The sequence below is a fragment of the Gambusia affinis genome, linkage group LG19, assembly GCF_019740435.1.
Source record: "Gambusia affinis linkage group LG19, SWU_Gaff_1.0, whole genome shotgun sequence".
Classification (NCBI taxonomy): domain Eukaryota; kingdom Metazoa; phylum Chordata; class Actinopteri; order Cyprinodontiformes; family Poeciliidae; genus Gambusia; species Gambusia affinis.
This window is the reverse complement of record NC_057886.1, coordinates 5,399,248-5,412,281: the sequence shown is the minus strand read 5'-3', so window position 1 is coordinate 5,412,281 and position 13,034 is coordinate 5,399,248. Positions and strand designations below refer to the sequence as shown.

The 13,034-nt window shown below is 39.3% G+C and overlaps 1 protein-coding gene across 4 annotated transcripts in view; it reads right to left on the bottom strand.

The window, feature by feature from the left end:
* LOC122822120 (myosin-10) overlaps positions 1-13,034 on the bottom strand; it is a 74,824-nt gene that overhangs the window by 9,376 nt on the left and 52,414 nt on the right. For 3 of the 4 annotated variants that reach the window (XM_044100542.1, XM_044100543.1, XM_044100544.1), the window contains 14 exons: positions 10,672-10,786; positions 6,767-6,960; positions 5,519-5,640; positions 4,431-4,500; positions 4,170-4,330; positions 3,975-4,083; positions 3,762-3,893; positions 2,447-2,653; positions 1,761-1,898; positions 1,534-1,657; positions 1,272-1,443; positions 622-834; positions 395-539; positions 92-298 (listed from right to left, as the gene is read on the bottom strand). In XM_044100542.1, coding sequence (XP_043956477.1) covers positions 92-298; positions 395-539; positions 622-834; positions 1,272-1,443; positions 1,534-1,657; positions 1,761-1,898; positions 2,447-2,653; positions 3,762-3,893; positions 3,975-4,083; positions 4,170-4,330; positions 4,431-4,500; positions 5,519-5,640; positions 6,767-6,960; positions 10,672-10,786 — 2,109 coding nt within the window. Of the gene's footprint in view, positions 1-91; positions 299-394; positions 540-621; positions 835-1,271; positions 1,444-1,533; positions 1,658-1,760; positions 1,899-2,446; positions 2,654-3,761; positions 3,894-3,974; positions 4,084-4,169; positions 4,331-4,430; positions 4,501-5,518; positions 5,641-6,766; positions 6,961-8,849; positions 8,919-10,671; positions 10,787-13,034 lie in introns of all 4 variants that reach the window. The other variant, XM_044100545.1, reaches the window with a different exon arrangement.

The following is a 13,034-nucleotide window of genomic DNA, read 5'->3' as shown; positions in this document are numbered from 1 at the left end:
TTGAAAAATTTCCTGCAAGTCAGTAATTTTAAGCTGCAACAATCACAAATAAACCATGGAAGCATCCAGAGGGACTGGATGAGTCCCTCACCTGCAGCTTGTGTGTGCGTTCAGCCAGCTCGCCCTTGGCCCGCTCGCCCTCGGTGACCCGGGCCATGAACTCCTGCAGCTGACCCTCCAGCTTCTTCCTCTTGTGCTCGGACTCGGTCTTTGCCTGCTGTAAGGTTTTCACCTCGTTGGCCAGCTCCTTGTTGGCGCTCTCTTGGCTCTGCTTGGTCTTTTCCAGGTTAGCTTTGAACTGGATAAAAAAAAATAAAAAATGCATAAAAAATAGAGATGTTAAATGCTAAGCTGAACTGCGCACGTTTATAAAAGCGTGGCGTCAGTCCGGTACCCTCTTGGCCTGCTCCAGCTGCTCGGACAGCTCCTCCAAGGCGGTCGCGTGCCTCTGTCTCATCTCCTGAATCTGCGCCTCGTGGTTTTTCGTTTCCTCGTCGATTGCTTTCTTCAGCTCTGCCACCTCCTGCTCACGCTTGGTTCTACACGGGGCAGAGGCCGGGTTCAAAAGTGCCCTCGCCACGATTAGGGAGAGTGGAAATTAAAAACAGAGGAGGATGTCACCTGAGCTCCTGCTGCGCCGCGGTCGTGTCCAGCGTGTCCTCCAGCTCTGTCTTCAGCGCCTCCAGCTCCTCGCTCAGATCCCTCTTGAGTTTCTCCGCCTTGTTCCTGGCCTGCTTCTCCGACTCCAGGTCCTCCTGCAGCTCAGACAGCTGGGCCTGCAGCTCCCGGATCTGCTTCAGCGCGTTGTTCTTCTGGTTGATCTCCTCTTCTCCCCTGCGGACGAGTGACAGAGGAGATGATTTATTTCAGCTCTTCACTTTTCACACCTTGATGTTGGGAGAAACTTTTCAGGTGCAGATATATGATCAAGAGTGCACTAAAGGAGTGGTATGTTATTGCATGTCATGCTTTTGGAGTTCTTATAAAAATATATATATATTTTTTTCTATTTAATAAAAGAAATTCAGTTAGTTATTTGCATCTTTTAATGTATTTCTAGTACTGCATTAAAAAGGCTTAAATGAAAAACATGCAGAATTATCCAGTTTTTTATTTGTTGCTTATCATCAAAACTAATCGATAAGTAAAATCATTAATTGCAGCCCTAATTGGCCACACATAAACCTTAACAAGGTTTAGGTGTATATCAATTTGTTTTATTTGTTCAGCTGAATAAATGGTGAGACTGCGATTTATTCTGCGTCTCCCACCTGGTTTGCATCATCTGCTGCTCCTCCTCCTTCTTGCTCAGCTGAACTTTGAGCTCCTCTATCTGGGACTGCAGCTCTCCTATCTGGTCCTTGAAGTCGGACGTCTCTCCGTCCAGCTTCCTCTTGGCCTTCTCCAGCTCCTGGCGGGTTTTCTCCTCTTTCTTCAGTCTCTCTAAATGGCAGATTTGAGCAGCACAGAGGCTCAGGAAATAAGAAATAACAAGTCTAACTTCTTTAATCTCTGCTTTATTATTCTACTTGCCCTCCAGGTCCACCATCATCATCTCCTGCTTGTTTCTCGTCTTTCCCAGATTTTTGGCTTTCTCCTCCTCCTCTGCTAGCATCAACGTCATTTCATTGATTCTGTCTTCAACCAGCTTCTTCTCCTGATGAACCAGACAGAAAGCTTTGGAATGAGTCTAAATATATTTTGATTTCTAAAAACATTTTTTTATCTATTTTAAGCTGTGGCCTCTCGGTCTCTCTGACCTTCAGGAACTTGGAGTTCTGGTCCTCCAGCAGCAGAATATCCTCTTCATATTTCTTCATCTTGGCTTCAGCCGTAACTTTCTCAAGCTGAAGCTTCTGCCTCGCGGCCTCCTCCTCATCCAGCTGCTCCTCCAGGTCCTGCAAACATAAATCACAGCAAACGCTGTTTAATTAGCAAGCATTTTGCTACTTAGAACAAAATCTGATCAACTTTTTCACTTCCGATACAAATATCTGAGGTTCATCCAATACAGAAAAACAGTTGAGTTGAGCTAAAACATTTCTTTTTTTTTTTTAAATTCAGACATAAATGTAATGAAATGCTCCTGTATTTGACAGCTCTGCGCCATTTAAATACAGCAATAGTTTGACGAGCTTAGTCAAACATGTAAAAACAACTTTAATTTATTCAGTGAGTGCAATTAGGAGTAGATCAGCAAATAATAAACTGAAACTAGCAAAAACAACAGGTGAAAATAAAATGCAACAAAAATCCTTTCAAAGGTTTCAGAAAGTGAAATTAGGAATTTTAAATATAATGTAAACATAAGTAATAAAGCATTATGTCAATAGATCTTCCCTCATGGGAACGTTGTCACAGATACGCCGACTTTTTTTCGATATCGGGGCCGATAACAAATATTTATATCAGATCACCGCATCTCTATTCATAACCCAGAACACACCTGGATGTGGGACTGCATCTTCTTCTTCTCGTTCTGCAGCCCCTGGCTCCTCTCCTCCTCCTCCTCCAGCCGGGACTCCAGGTCATGCAGGATCTCCTCCAGCTCTTGCTTTTTGGACGCCAGCCGCGCTCTCATCTCCTCCGCCTCGGCAAACAGCTCCGTTTCCGCCTGCAGCTGCTCCGCGAGGATGTTCTTCTCTTCCATCAGCTGAGCAGAAAAACAACGTTTAGACCCTCTGATCCGCACGGGAGAGCAGAAACGGACATGAGTTGAAAAACAATTTGGAGCCAGGCACAGGGAAAACTTAGAAATAAAGATTTAGGGAAAACCGTCAGAATGTGACTTAAAAAGAAAATCTCAGATTTTTTTTTTTTTTTTTTTGTCACACCAGATTTGATTTTAATTGATTTCATCGATTTATTATTTGCTTGTTTTCTTTCTAAAAAAAAAAATAAAAAATTTATGATATCATTTTCAGTTTAATTACCAGAATGTGATCATAATATCAGCAGGAGAAAAAAAAAAAACACTTTCAAATTGCAAAAAAAAAATACTTTATTGAAAAAAAAAAGCTTATAGAAACTTTCCCTGAAACAGACACAGTTGTTTTATGATTGTTACTGTATAATAATAATAGCTTGATGCTAATTGGTTAAAATATTTCATATTTCTAATAAACATTGAGCAAAAACTTTGTACTTTACTATAAATAAGTAGAAGTTCACAAGATGCTCAGCATTCTTCATTTTATCTTTTTGGGGTTTTTTGTGTGTTGGAGTTTTAATAAATTAAGACTTTATTTTTGTAACATTACAATTGTGTTCATGTACTCTCCTGAACTAATTCTTGTAATTTGAACAAAAAAAAATTAGCCTGGTTGTAATATTCTGTCCTAATATTAAGGTGCACATAAAAAGAAGCCGTAAAACCCACAGTAAAGATGGCGGCCGTGGGCGTGCTGACATCACTCTGGACTATGGAGACGCAACAAGTTCATTGGTGAAAAAAAGATCTACAAATTAAGTTTTGAAGACTTCAATTTGATGTTTATAGACATAGAATCTGACTTGTCTATTTCTCTAACGGGAATGCGTGAAAATTTTAAACTCAAATGCAGGCCACACTTTTCAGACTTTTATTAGTTTAAATCTCTTTTTTTTTACTGCAGAAACGTGAAGTGGTCTTACTAGAGACTCTTAAAAATACATTGAAGTTTTTAGTTATGGTAATGAGACAAAATGTGAGTAAATGCAGGGGGAGTAAGTTTTTTGTTTTTTTGTTTTTATTTTGCAAACTGAAGATTGTTGTAAATAACCTGCTGGTGTTTCCTCTCCATCTCCACCAGCTCTCCTTCCACCTTCATCTGCTTCTCCTTCACTTTGACCAACTCTTCATCTTTAGCCTGCATCTCCTCCTCCTGCCTGGTCACCTGCAGCAGTGGCTTCACCTGCAGTCGCAACGTCAAAGACGTATCACAATGCGTTAAAAACATCACAGCTGAAAATATAAAAATAAGCTAATCCTATACCTTGGTGAACAGCCTCCACCACTGCCAGTGACGAAGCTTCAAGTAAGCAGCACAGTTCCTCTGCAGGACCTTCAGGGCGCTGAGCTGCTGCTGCTTCTTAGCAAAGGATCTGAAGACGGGAAACAGCGAGTGAAACAAAAAAATAAAACTCCGGTTCAGGTCGTATGGTTTCCCTTTTCAATAATCCGGCCTTACTTGCGTGCCAGGTATCCTCTGCAGACGGCCTGGAAGTAAATAATGATGTCGGTGATCTTCAGGTCTCTCTCTTCCTCTAAGTGAGCCAGGACTCCGGCTCTGAAAAATATTTTGCTCTGGCCGATACGGAAGAGGTTGCCATCAAGCTCCAGCGCTTGAATCTACAAAAAGAAGAACAAGTTGAAGGTTTTGTGAGTGAAGTTTGAGGGTTTTTTAAGTTTTTTTTCTAGACGTTTATGTTGAGATGTTTGAAGCCACTACCATTCGCTCGCACGCCTGCTTCCCGTCCATGAAGCCTTTGGGAATGGCGTTGGGAGTGAGGATCTCATACCTGGTCATGGAGCAATGTCACAACAGACGGTAAATGGAAGACAACCACAGTGCATTTGTCCCATTTTTTATTATTTTTGAGCATTTAAACATTAAAGCAAATTCTGATGCAACATTTCTACAAGAGAATGAAAGCATACGATGGGGATCTCTTCATTATTTTATATTATTCCAAAACTTTTATCAGTATCACATATGCAAATTAACCGATACAAAATAGGAATGTTATGCATCCAACTCCAATAACTTCACTAAAAGCAGCAGCATGTATTAAAAGCTCATTTAAGATGTAGTAAAATAAGAAACTCTTAATGCAGCCACATTTGTTTTTCTTCCGTTTTTTTTTGGGGGGGGGGGTTTCTTTCCAACAACATCCTGATGTTTCTAAACTACAACACACACAGTCCCTGCTTACTGACTTCTTTGGTTTTTGCTTTTTTTGTGACAAATTTATCAGGCAAGAATAACCTGAGTGAACACAAAATGGAATTTTCAGATGATGATTACTTTTATTTGTGGGAGAAAGCGCTCTTTAAAACAAGTTGGTCCTGTGAAATATCAACGCCTCCTTTGTTAGGTCAGATATGTGATGTGAAGAACCATCACGCCTGCAACAGCCAAGCTAGAGCCTTTTGACGTAAAATCAAAGGCACTAAATCAACAATAGGCATCACTATTGAGTTGGTAATGGACCACGGCGCTGTTCATTTAAAAACCACGAACTTGGGGCGTGCTCCGGTGGCGTAGAGGTTAGCGCGCCACACGTTTGGAGGCCTTCAGTCCTCAATGCGGCCGTCGCGGGTTCGATTCCCGGGCCCGACGACATTTGCCGCATGTCTTGCCCCCTCTCCTTCCCCCTTTCCTGTCAGCCTACTGTCATATAAGGGACACTAGAGCCCACAAAAAGGACCCCCTGGTGGGGAAAAAAAAACAAACCACGAACTCATACAAAAAAAAGTTTAAAAAAAGTCTCTCAAGTGATGATTAATAGTAAAAACAAAGGAGAGCTGAAACATTACCTCTGTCTGAACTCCTGGAAAACGATCCGATTTGGGAATCCCTGTCTGCAGATACGGATCCCCTCCAGCACGCCGTTGCATCTCAACTGGTCCAGAACCAGGTGGGGGTCCAGCTTCCCAGCCTGGAGGAGACGGGTTGGACATTTAACTTAGTTTGTTCAGTGTAGTTCAGACAGGATTGGAAAATAAAAGGGTAGAAAAATCCCCCAACACGTAACATTGATAAATAAAAACAATACACATGAACAATGATTTCACACCCAGAACACGAGTTTAATGTTGTGCTTGAAACACGACTGCAGCTAACCGTTATTTTAGATATTGATTAACATTATTAGATTCTTTTTTTCTTCTTCTTTTGCTCTTTTGTTTGTATTTCCTTTAAATTCACATAAAGCACTTTGAAATGTCTTGTTGCTGAAAATGTGCAATATTAATAAAATTAATCGATTATTCTCACAATAATCGATTAATCTGATTTTTTTTTTTTTTAAAACCTGCCACATTGTGCTGATTTTTCATTTAAGCTTTTTCATGCCTTATTAGAAATACAATAAAAGATGCAAGTAAACAAATAACTCAGTTTCTTTTATTAAGTAAGGGTGTAAACATGCTATTGCTTAAAATGCTGGAACGTAGCATTACACCAGTGCATGATTGATCATTTGCATCAAAGGATCTGCAGGAGTTTAAAAATGCTGCAAACATCGATATGTGAAAAGCTCAGTCCTTTCTGCTCGACTTATCAATACAGTGTAGGGCTTTTTTTTTTAATCATTTGAAACTAAAACTATGACTGAGCTTTGTGTATTAACAAGACAATATTTTCTTTTCTTAAATGCAAAATGCATAAATGTTCTGTGTAATTTTAATTAATCACAGCTTTGAATATGTTGTTCTTACACCAATTGGGCTTTTTTTGAGTCTGTATGCACCAATTAACAATTAATCGATTACTAAATTACAAAATTTGTTGACGATTATAACTGATTCATCACGATTAATCTGATTAATCGTTTCAGCTCTGGTTTGAAATGGAGTAAAATCAAGCGTAAACCTATAAAAAAACAACCCAAAGCTTGAATATTCAGCTCTCAGATTTAAGATGTGTTTAGTTTAATCACCTCATGCAGTTTGTCATTAAATATTTGACCGTAGGCACCTGCGATCCCACACAAACCGTCAGACACGAGTGTGTGAAAGAGGAAGCTCTGACTCATCTCTCAGTCACTTTACATGTCGACTCACTCTTTTTTCGTGGTTGGGGATGATGCAGCGCACAAAGTTGGGATTTGTGTTCCTGAGTGTGGCCATCAGTTTGGACAGCTGCTCTTTGTACAGCTGTCCAACCGTGCGAAACATGCCTTTCTTGGTCTTGTAGGCGGCGCCGAAGGCCGTCTCGTTCATGCCTGCCACCTGGTCCAGACCCACGATCCGGTCAACTAGTGGTGAAACAACAACAACAGGAAAACAGAAGATAATAATGAGAGATTCTTAAGATATAGATGAGTTTTTCTTTATTTTTCTGACGTTGTTTACTACTAAATGCTGTGGCGTTTCAGCTACTTTAACAAAAAAAAAAGAAAAAAGGAAAGCCAACAACGTGAAGCTGTTGTGGAGTTTAAATTCAGTCTTGATGTTTATGAAGAAATGCTGCAAATAAAGATTGAGATGTACAGCTGTGAAATATTTTCTTTTCTCTTTCGTTTTTTGCAATGAAAGCATGAAGACAACATTCACACATGAGCTCAGACTGAAAACCAGCCTGTTGGTTGGAGTTTTTGAAAGGTAGCAGAAACAGAAGTTAACATTTGTAAAAAAAAAAAAAATTTTTTTTAATCGATAAAAAACTTAAAACTTTTTCAATATATTACATACCACCAAATCCCCCCCCCCAAAAAAAAGGTTATTATACTTCCCAGCACAGATGTTGTTCCACCACATGAAATTTGACTTAAATGACTGAAGGTCTGTGGTGTGACAAGACAAAATGTGAAAATAATTGAAGGGGTGTAAAAGTGTCGGGACCCGATGATTCTTCCTTCCTCTTTGTGTTTGCGAAAGGTAAGATGGAAAAAAAAAAAAACCCAGAGGACATCAGCGGTACGGCTGCAACGGGTTTTGTATGTAAAAAAAAAAAAAAAACAACAGCTGCAAAAGGTAACTGTGTTGTATAAAGAAACATTAAATAATAAAGTAGAGCAGAACAACTGAAAACTGTTCAGCATGAGTATCTAATCAGGTAGCGATGTTTAGTCCTTGTTTTCTTTTTTGGTTTTTTACTGTTGACTGCTCTATACAGAAAACTGTGGTCTGATTCTTTGTCATCCCGCCTTCTTTACGAAAACAAACACTGAACTTTAGAATAACAATAAGGTGCACAAAAAAGTACTTTTTCAATCATAAATATGATCAAGTATGAGAAATTTGGTCCGAACGGCTGAAGAATTACTGATTTACTTTAATATTCTCCAGAAATAAGAAGAAAAAAAATAATCCACTTGGTACAATCTCATCATGAAAATATTGAATCATTTCAGCAAGTTCATAAAATAATGTCTTGAATTAAATGGAAGATATTATGCAACACATATTTTTCACATAACAAATAAATAATATTTTTAAAGTTGGATCATGGTATCTGGCCAGCAGAAGTTTCCATGGTTTTTGGGCCAATAAATGACAGCAACAATATTTTTGCAAACTGAAACCATCCCTGGATCCAGAAAGTTTGGGAAAAGAAAAATGCTCCATCTGCTGAAGGTTCGGATGAGGCGGCTGGAAGCCAAACGAGGCTTTATTAGGAGACTCATCACAGCACCGGTGGAGATCTCAAAGTGAAGATCGGAACCTGATACAATAAGGGACATTTTGCTTCCCACAGTCGCTGCAGGATGAGATAGATTGCAGAAACCTTCACCAAGATCCTCTAATTTGCAGCACTGCCGAGCGCTGTGTGCATAACGAGGCTGAGGCTTTGACATGAGGCCAGATTCTGATGAAGGCACACAAGTTTGTGCGGCAGACAATGCTGTCCACCATGTTCCCTCTTTTACCAAACGAAACCCTCCAGGACCTGTGAAACACCATAACAACTCCTGAAACATTCACTAAAATAATCACAGCTGGGGAAAGCTGCACCCGTCAAGAGCAGGAGGAAGGGTTTCCGTGCCTGACGTTTCACCCGAAACAAAAGCGGAGCCATGCAAAGCTAGAGGAATGCGTTCTGACGTATGCGCGAATGCACTGATGACACGAAAAGGGGATCAATGGAGGCCTGACAGCCGTAGCGATGAGAGACTGTGAGAAGTAGACAAAGCTGGTTACTAACATTCACCTGGAGCTTCCTGGAGCCCAGACGCATTGTCATAGAAAGAGGCTCTCTGAAACGTCTGAATGTCTACAGCAACAGAGAGAGAAGACAGGCGTGAGAGAGAGGAGGAAAGTAGGCATGCATACACAAACACCCCTTGTTCAAACTCCCTCAGGCACAAATTATCACTGTTAGACGCTGGAAAGAGGCCTGAAAGAGTAAAGGTTAGTCCGAATGCTTGCTACTGCCCAGGTGCATGATTTTAAAGCTGATTTATAATTATTCGTGTACAGTGAACCCTCGTTTTTTGCGGGGGTTGCGTTCCAAAAAGAACCTGTGATAAAAGGACTAAATCCGCAAAGTAGTTACCTTTATTTTTTACAATTATTATAGGGCATAATTAACAAAACCTGTTTTCAGGCCCAAGCGGTTTTTAAAACAAATATAACAAATAACTACAGTAAAATAATCATTTTAATCATCAATACGAAGTACAGTAAGACAAATTGTGATTTGCATATTTCACTGATCCTCTGACTCTGACGCCGCGGCCTCACTCCGCTCTCTAGTGTGTTTTTCTTCTAGAGTCTGTGGTGCAGGTGTGTTTTTTCGAAAGAACAGAGTTGTCGGTAGTTGTTGTCGCTCTTTTTTTTGTTGTTGTTTTGAGCAAAAATATTTACCAAAATTTGCCAAGCTGTATTACGTATATTTAAATACCGTAACGTTATTGGCACACCGGTAGAGAAGAAGTGCGGAGACTGTTTAACCAATCAGGACGCAGAACACAACGCACTGTGGAAAAAAACTGCACCAAAAAACATCCGTGAAGCAGCGAGGCTGTGAAAGGTGAACCGCGTTACAGCGAGGGTTCACTGTAATACAGAAACCTGTTACAGTGTAAAATTTGGGTTTTGGAGTTGAGCTGATTCTCTGGAGGAAACTTACCGTCTAGTCCAGGAATGTCCAAGTTGAGGCTCGGAGAGACATTTCTGGCCCCTGAACTGATTTTGTGTGACCCATAACTTCAGGTTCAGAATGATAAAAATTTGCCAGCCCCTTGCAAAGGTAGTTGATGTAGTTTGTTTATCTTTAATCAGGGCATAATGATCGTGCCATTTTATAGCACTTCAGTTGCTATCAATATAGTTCATTTAAAAACTCCTGCTCTTTCTGAAACTCCGCCTTCAGGAAGTCATCGCAACATGGCTCCTCTATTAACTCTTTAGTAGCCTTTTTACCAGCGATACACTGAAAATTAGCTCGTTTATCGAGCTCAGCTGATGTTCAGTTCCACCAGGTGGTTGCTGATTGCTGCTGGCTAGTCTGAAGGAGCTGGTTGGTGGGAGTCACAGACTAATGGCGATCTGTGAGGCGGAAGCTGCAGCTTTGAGGAGGAGCTTCGTCCTCGAGGGCGGGGCTAGGTCCAACCAGCCGTTTTGCACGGCTGAATGGTTGCCACGGGAGATTCAAGGATTTCTCAATCATGCTTGAAAGAATCAAGGCAAGACTCCAGGTATGTTTGTAATGAGGGAATGACATTATAACATGATACAAATCTCAAATAAGTTGATTTTGCATAATACTGTCACTTTAAAATCTTAAAACAGAAATTGTTGGCTACAACACAGAGTATAAAAGGTGTATGTTTCCTTGTTTTGTAAAAAAATTTTTGACCGGCAAGTCCTTTTGACTAAATGATTTTGGCCCATGTGGCAAAAAGTTTGGATACCCCTGGTCTAGCATGAACTTCTTCAAGACTAGATAAAACAGAAGATGCATATTTGAGGTAAACGGTTGTGCAGCTGAAATCTTAGTGAGCTTTGGGCGTCGAGAGACGTACCGTCTTTCCAGAGCTCAGCCACAAATTTGTCAGTTGACTGGTGGAGCAGCGTGGCCACGTTATCATTCAGAGGATCCATGTTCTTCATGAGCCATTCATCGGCTTTATAGTCCACCTACAGAAACACAACAGGTCATTCAGTTTTTATCTAAGCAGCTGCAAAAGCAAAATTTTCCAGAAATTATACTTTCCACGTTAATTAACCAGAATAAAATCCCAATTGAAAAAATACAATCAGGCAGTTCTACAAAAAAAAAAAAAAATCAGTTTTTTTCAGTAATTTATACTGAAAACAGAAATGTAGAACAATTTACCATTATATCAGATTTTAATTGACCTGATTTCACCCACATTCACTATGGAAATACTGCATCTTGAATGCCTATTTTAAAGTTAACCCCAGTAGATAGAGGCTTTTAGTCTGCGCTTCGTTTGTTTCACCTCTTAATAATAATCTAAGTAGTACATTTGAAGCTGATTTTGACAGAAAAAGAAAATGTTTGAGACGATCAGCACAACTAAAACATTCCTATGCCAGAAACAGGGCAAGGAAAACTATCCCTTCGATATTTATTGTATTTTATTGGGATTTTATGTGACAGACCAACACAAGGTATTGCTTTATTGAGAAGTGGAAAATTATTAGAAAAGTATGGATCCCACAATCATTATAGACCTCTGCTGTTCTGATTAATGCTCTAAAATAACCAACCAATCAGATAAGCATTTAGATTTAAAGCTGAGCCACAATCAGACTTTTATGTTTCTTTTTTTATCTTATAACTTCAAATATTACAGGGATATGGCAGCACTATTTAAACGGGTCCAAAGTGTGCCTGTCGGTTGGAACCCAGCGCTCTGATGCTAAAAATTAGCATTGATGCTAAAGTAGGCTACAATGTACTGAACAGCATGTGGAGACTCACAAGCATGTTGCGTAACATGGACTTACTCCATTCAGTATGTTAAAATTAGTGTATAAAAGAATTTGCCAAAATGCTAATGTTAGCCTAAGTGCTAACATTAGCATAACACTTAAATGCACATAACACATAAGTGTTATGTGCATTTATGTTATGTGCTAACATAACTGCACTTATGTTAGCACTTAGGCTAACATAAGTGCTAATGTTAGCCTAAGTGCTAACATTAGCATGTGGCGTATAACCAGCACGTTGTCTTACATTGACTTCCTCCATTCAGTGTGTTAAACATGACTAATAAATAAACAAAATAGCTAAAAAGCTTATTTTAGGGAAAAGGCTAATGCTAGTTTGGGCTGTAGCTACATTAGCAATGATTGTGCTAAAGTTAATGATTTCTGATTTGTACTTTTGCAAAAGTTAAAATCAGATGTTTACGTCATGGCACTTGGTTATCAGAAAACTCGCTCGTCTCTTAGCAACAGATTAACAACAAACATTGTTATTGTTCAAAAAACATAAGGTTTCCTCTGCTGTTTTGAAATGCAACTGATCTTGTGCTACTTAACAAGACTTGTGTATTTGGTGAATTTGGCAGAAAAGTGAAGTTTTGTTTATTTTTTTTTTTGTCATTGGCGGTAAATATATTATAAAACATATACAATCAATACAAAGGTAAAAATTTGATTTATACTTTGTGGCAGTTCGTTATCAGAAAACACAACGCTCATCTCTTAACACCAAATTAATTATTGTGTATAAAACATTAGTTCAATTTCTGCTTAGACACAAGAAATTTACATGTGGTAAATTTTGCCAAAGTAAAAATAAGATGTTTTCTTGGTGGCACTTGGCTACCAGAAAGCGCACTCATCGCTTAGCAACAGATTAACAGCAAATATTGTTATTGTTCAAAAATCATAAGATTTCTTCTGCTCTTTTGAAACACTATCAATGAATTTGGCAGAAAAGTGTTGTTTTTTTTCTTGTTTTTTTTTTTTTGCCATTGGTGGTAAATATATTATAAAACAAATATACTTGTCTGTAGCAAGCGTTCTGCCATGGTGGCGTCTCTGTAGCTCTAACTGGACGCTCTGCCCTCCTCTGCAGGAACTGAGTGTCCAACCATTTCTGTAGTTCACCACATCTCTGCTCTTCTCTTTGCTCTGTTGCTATGGTAATTAATCCTCTCTGAAAACTGTCATGTGTGAGTGACGCACCAAATTAATAATAAAAATATTAATTTGGTGCTTGCTTCGCAAGGCATTTCAATGCTCTCCTATACTTTGCTATGGCAGGCCCCAATAAAAACAGCTAAGTGACTGAACTAGACAGAGATACATTTACCCACAGTTCCATTGCTTAATGGTAAATACAAAGTGTATACTTAATCCATTTTTTCCAGCATTTGGTAAATTTCCCCGACTCCATTCTTAAGGA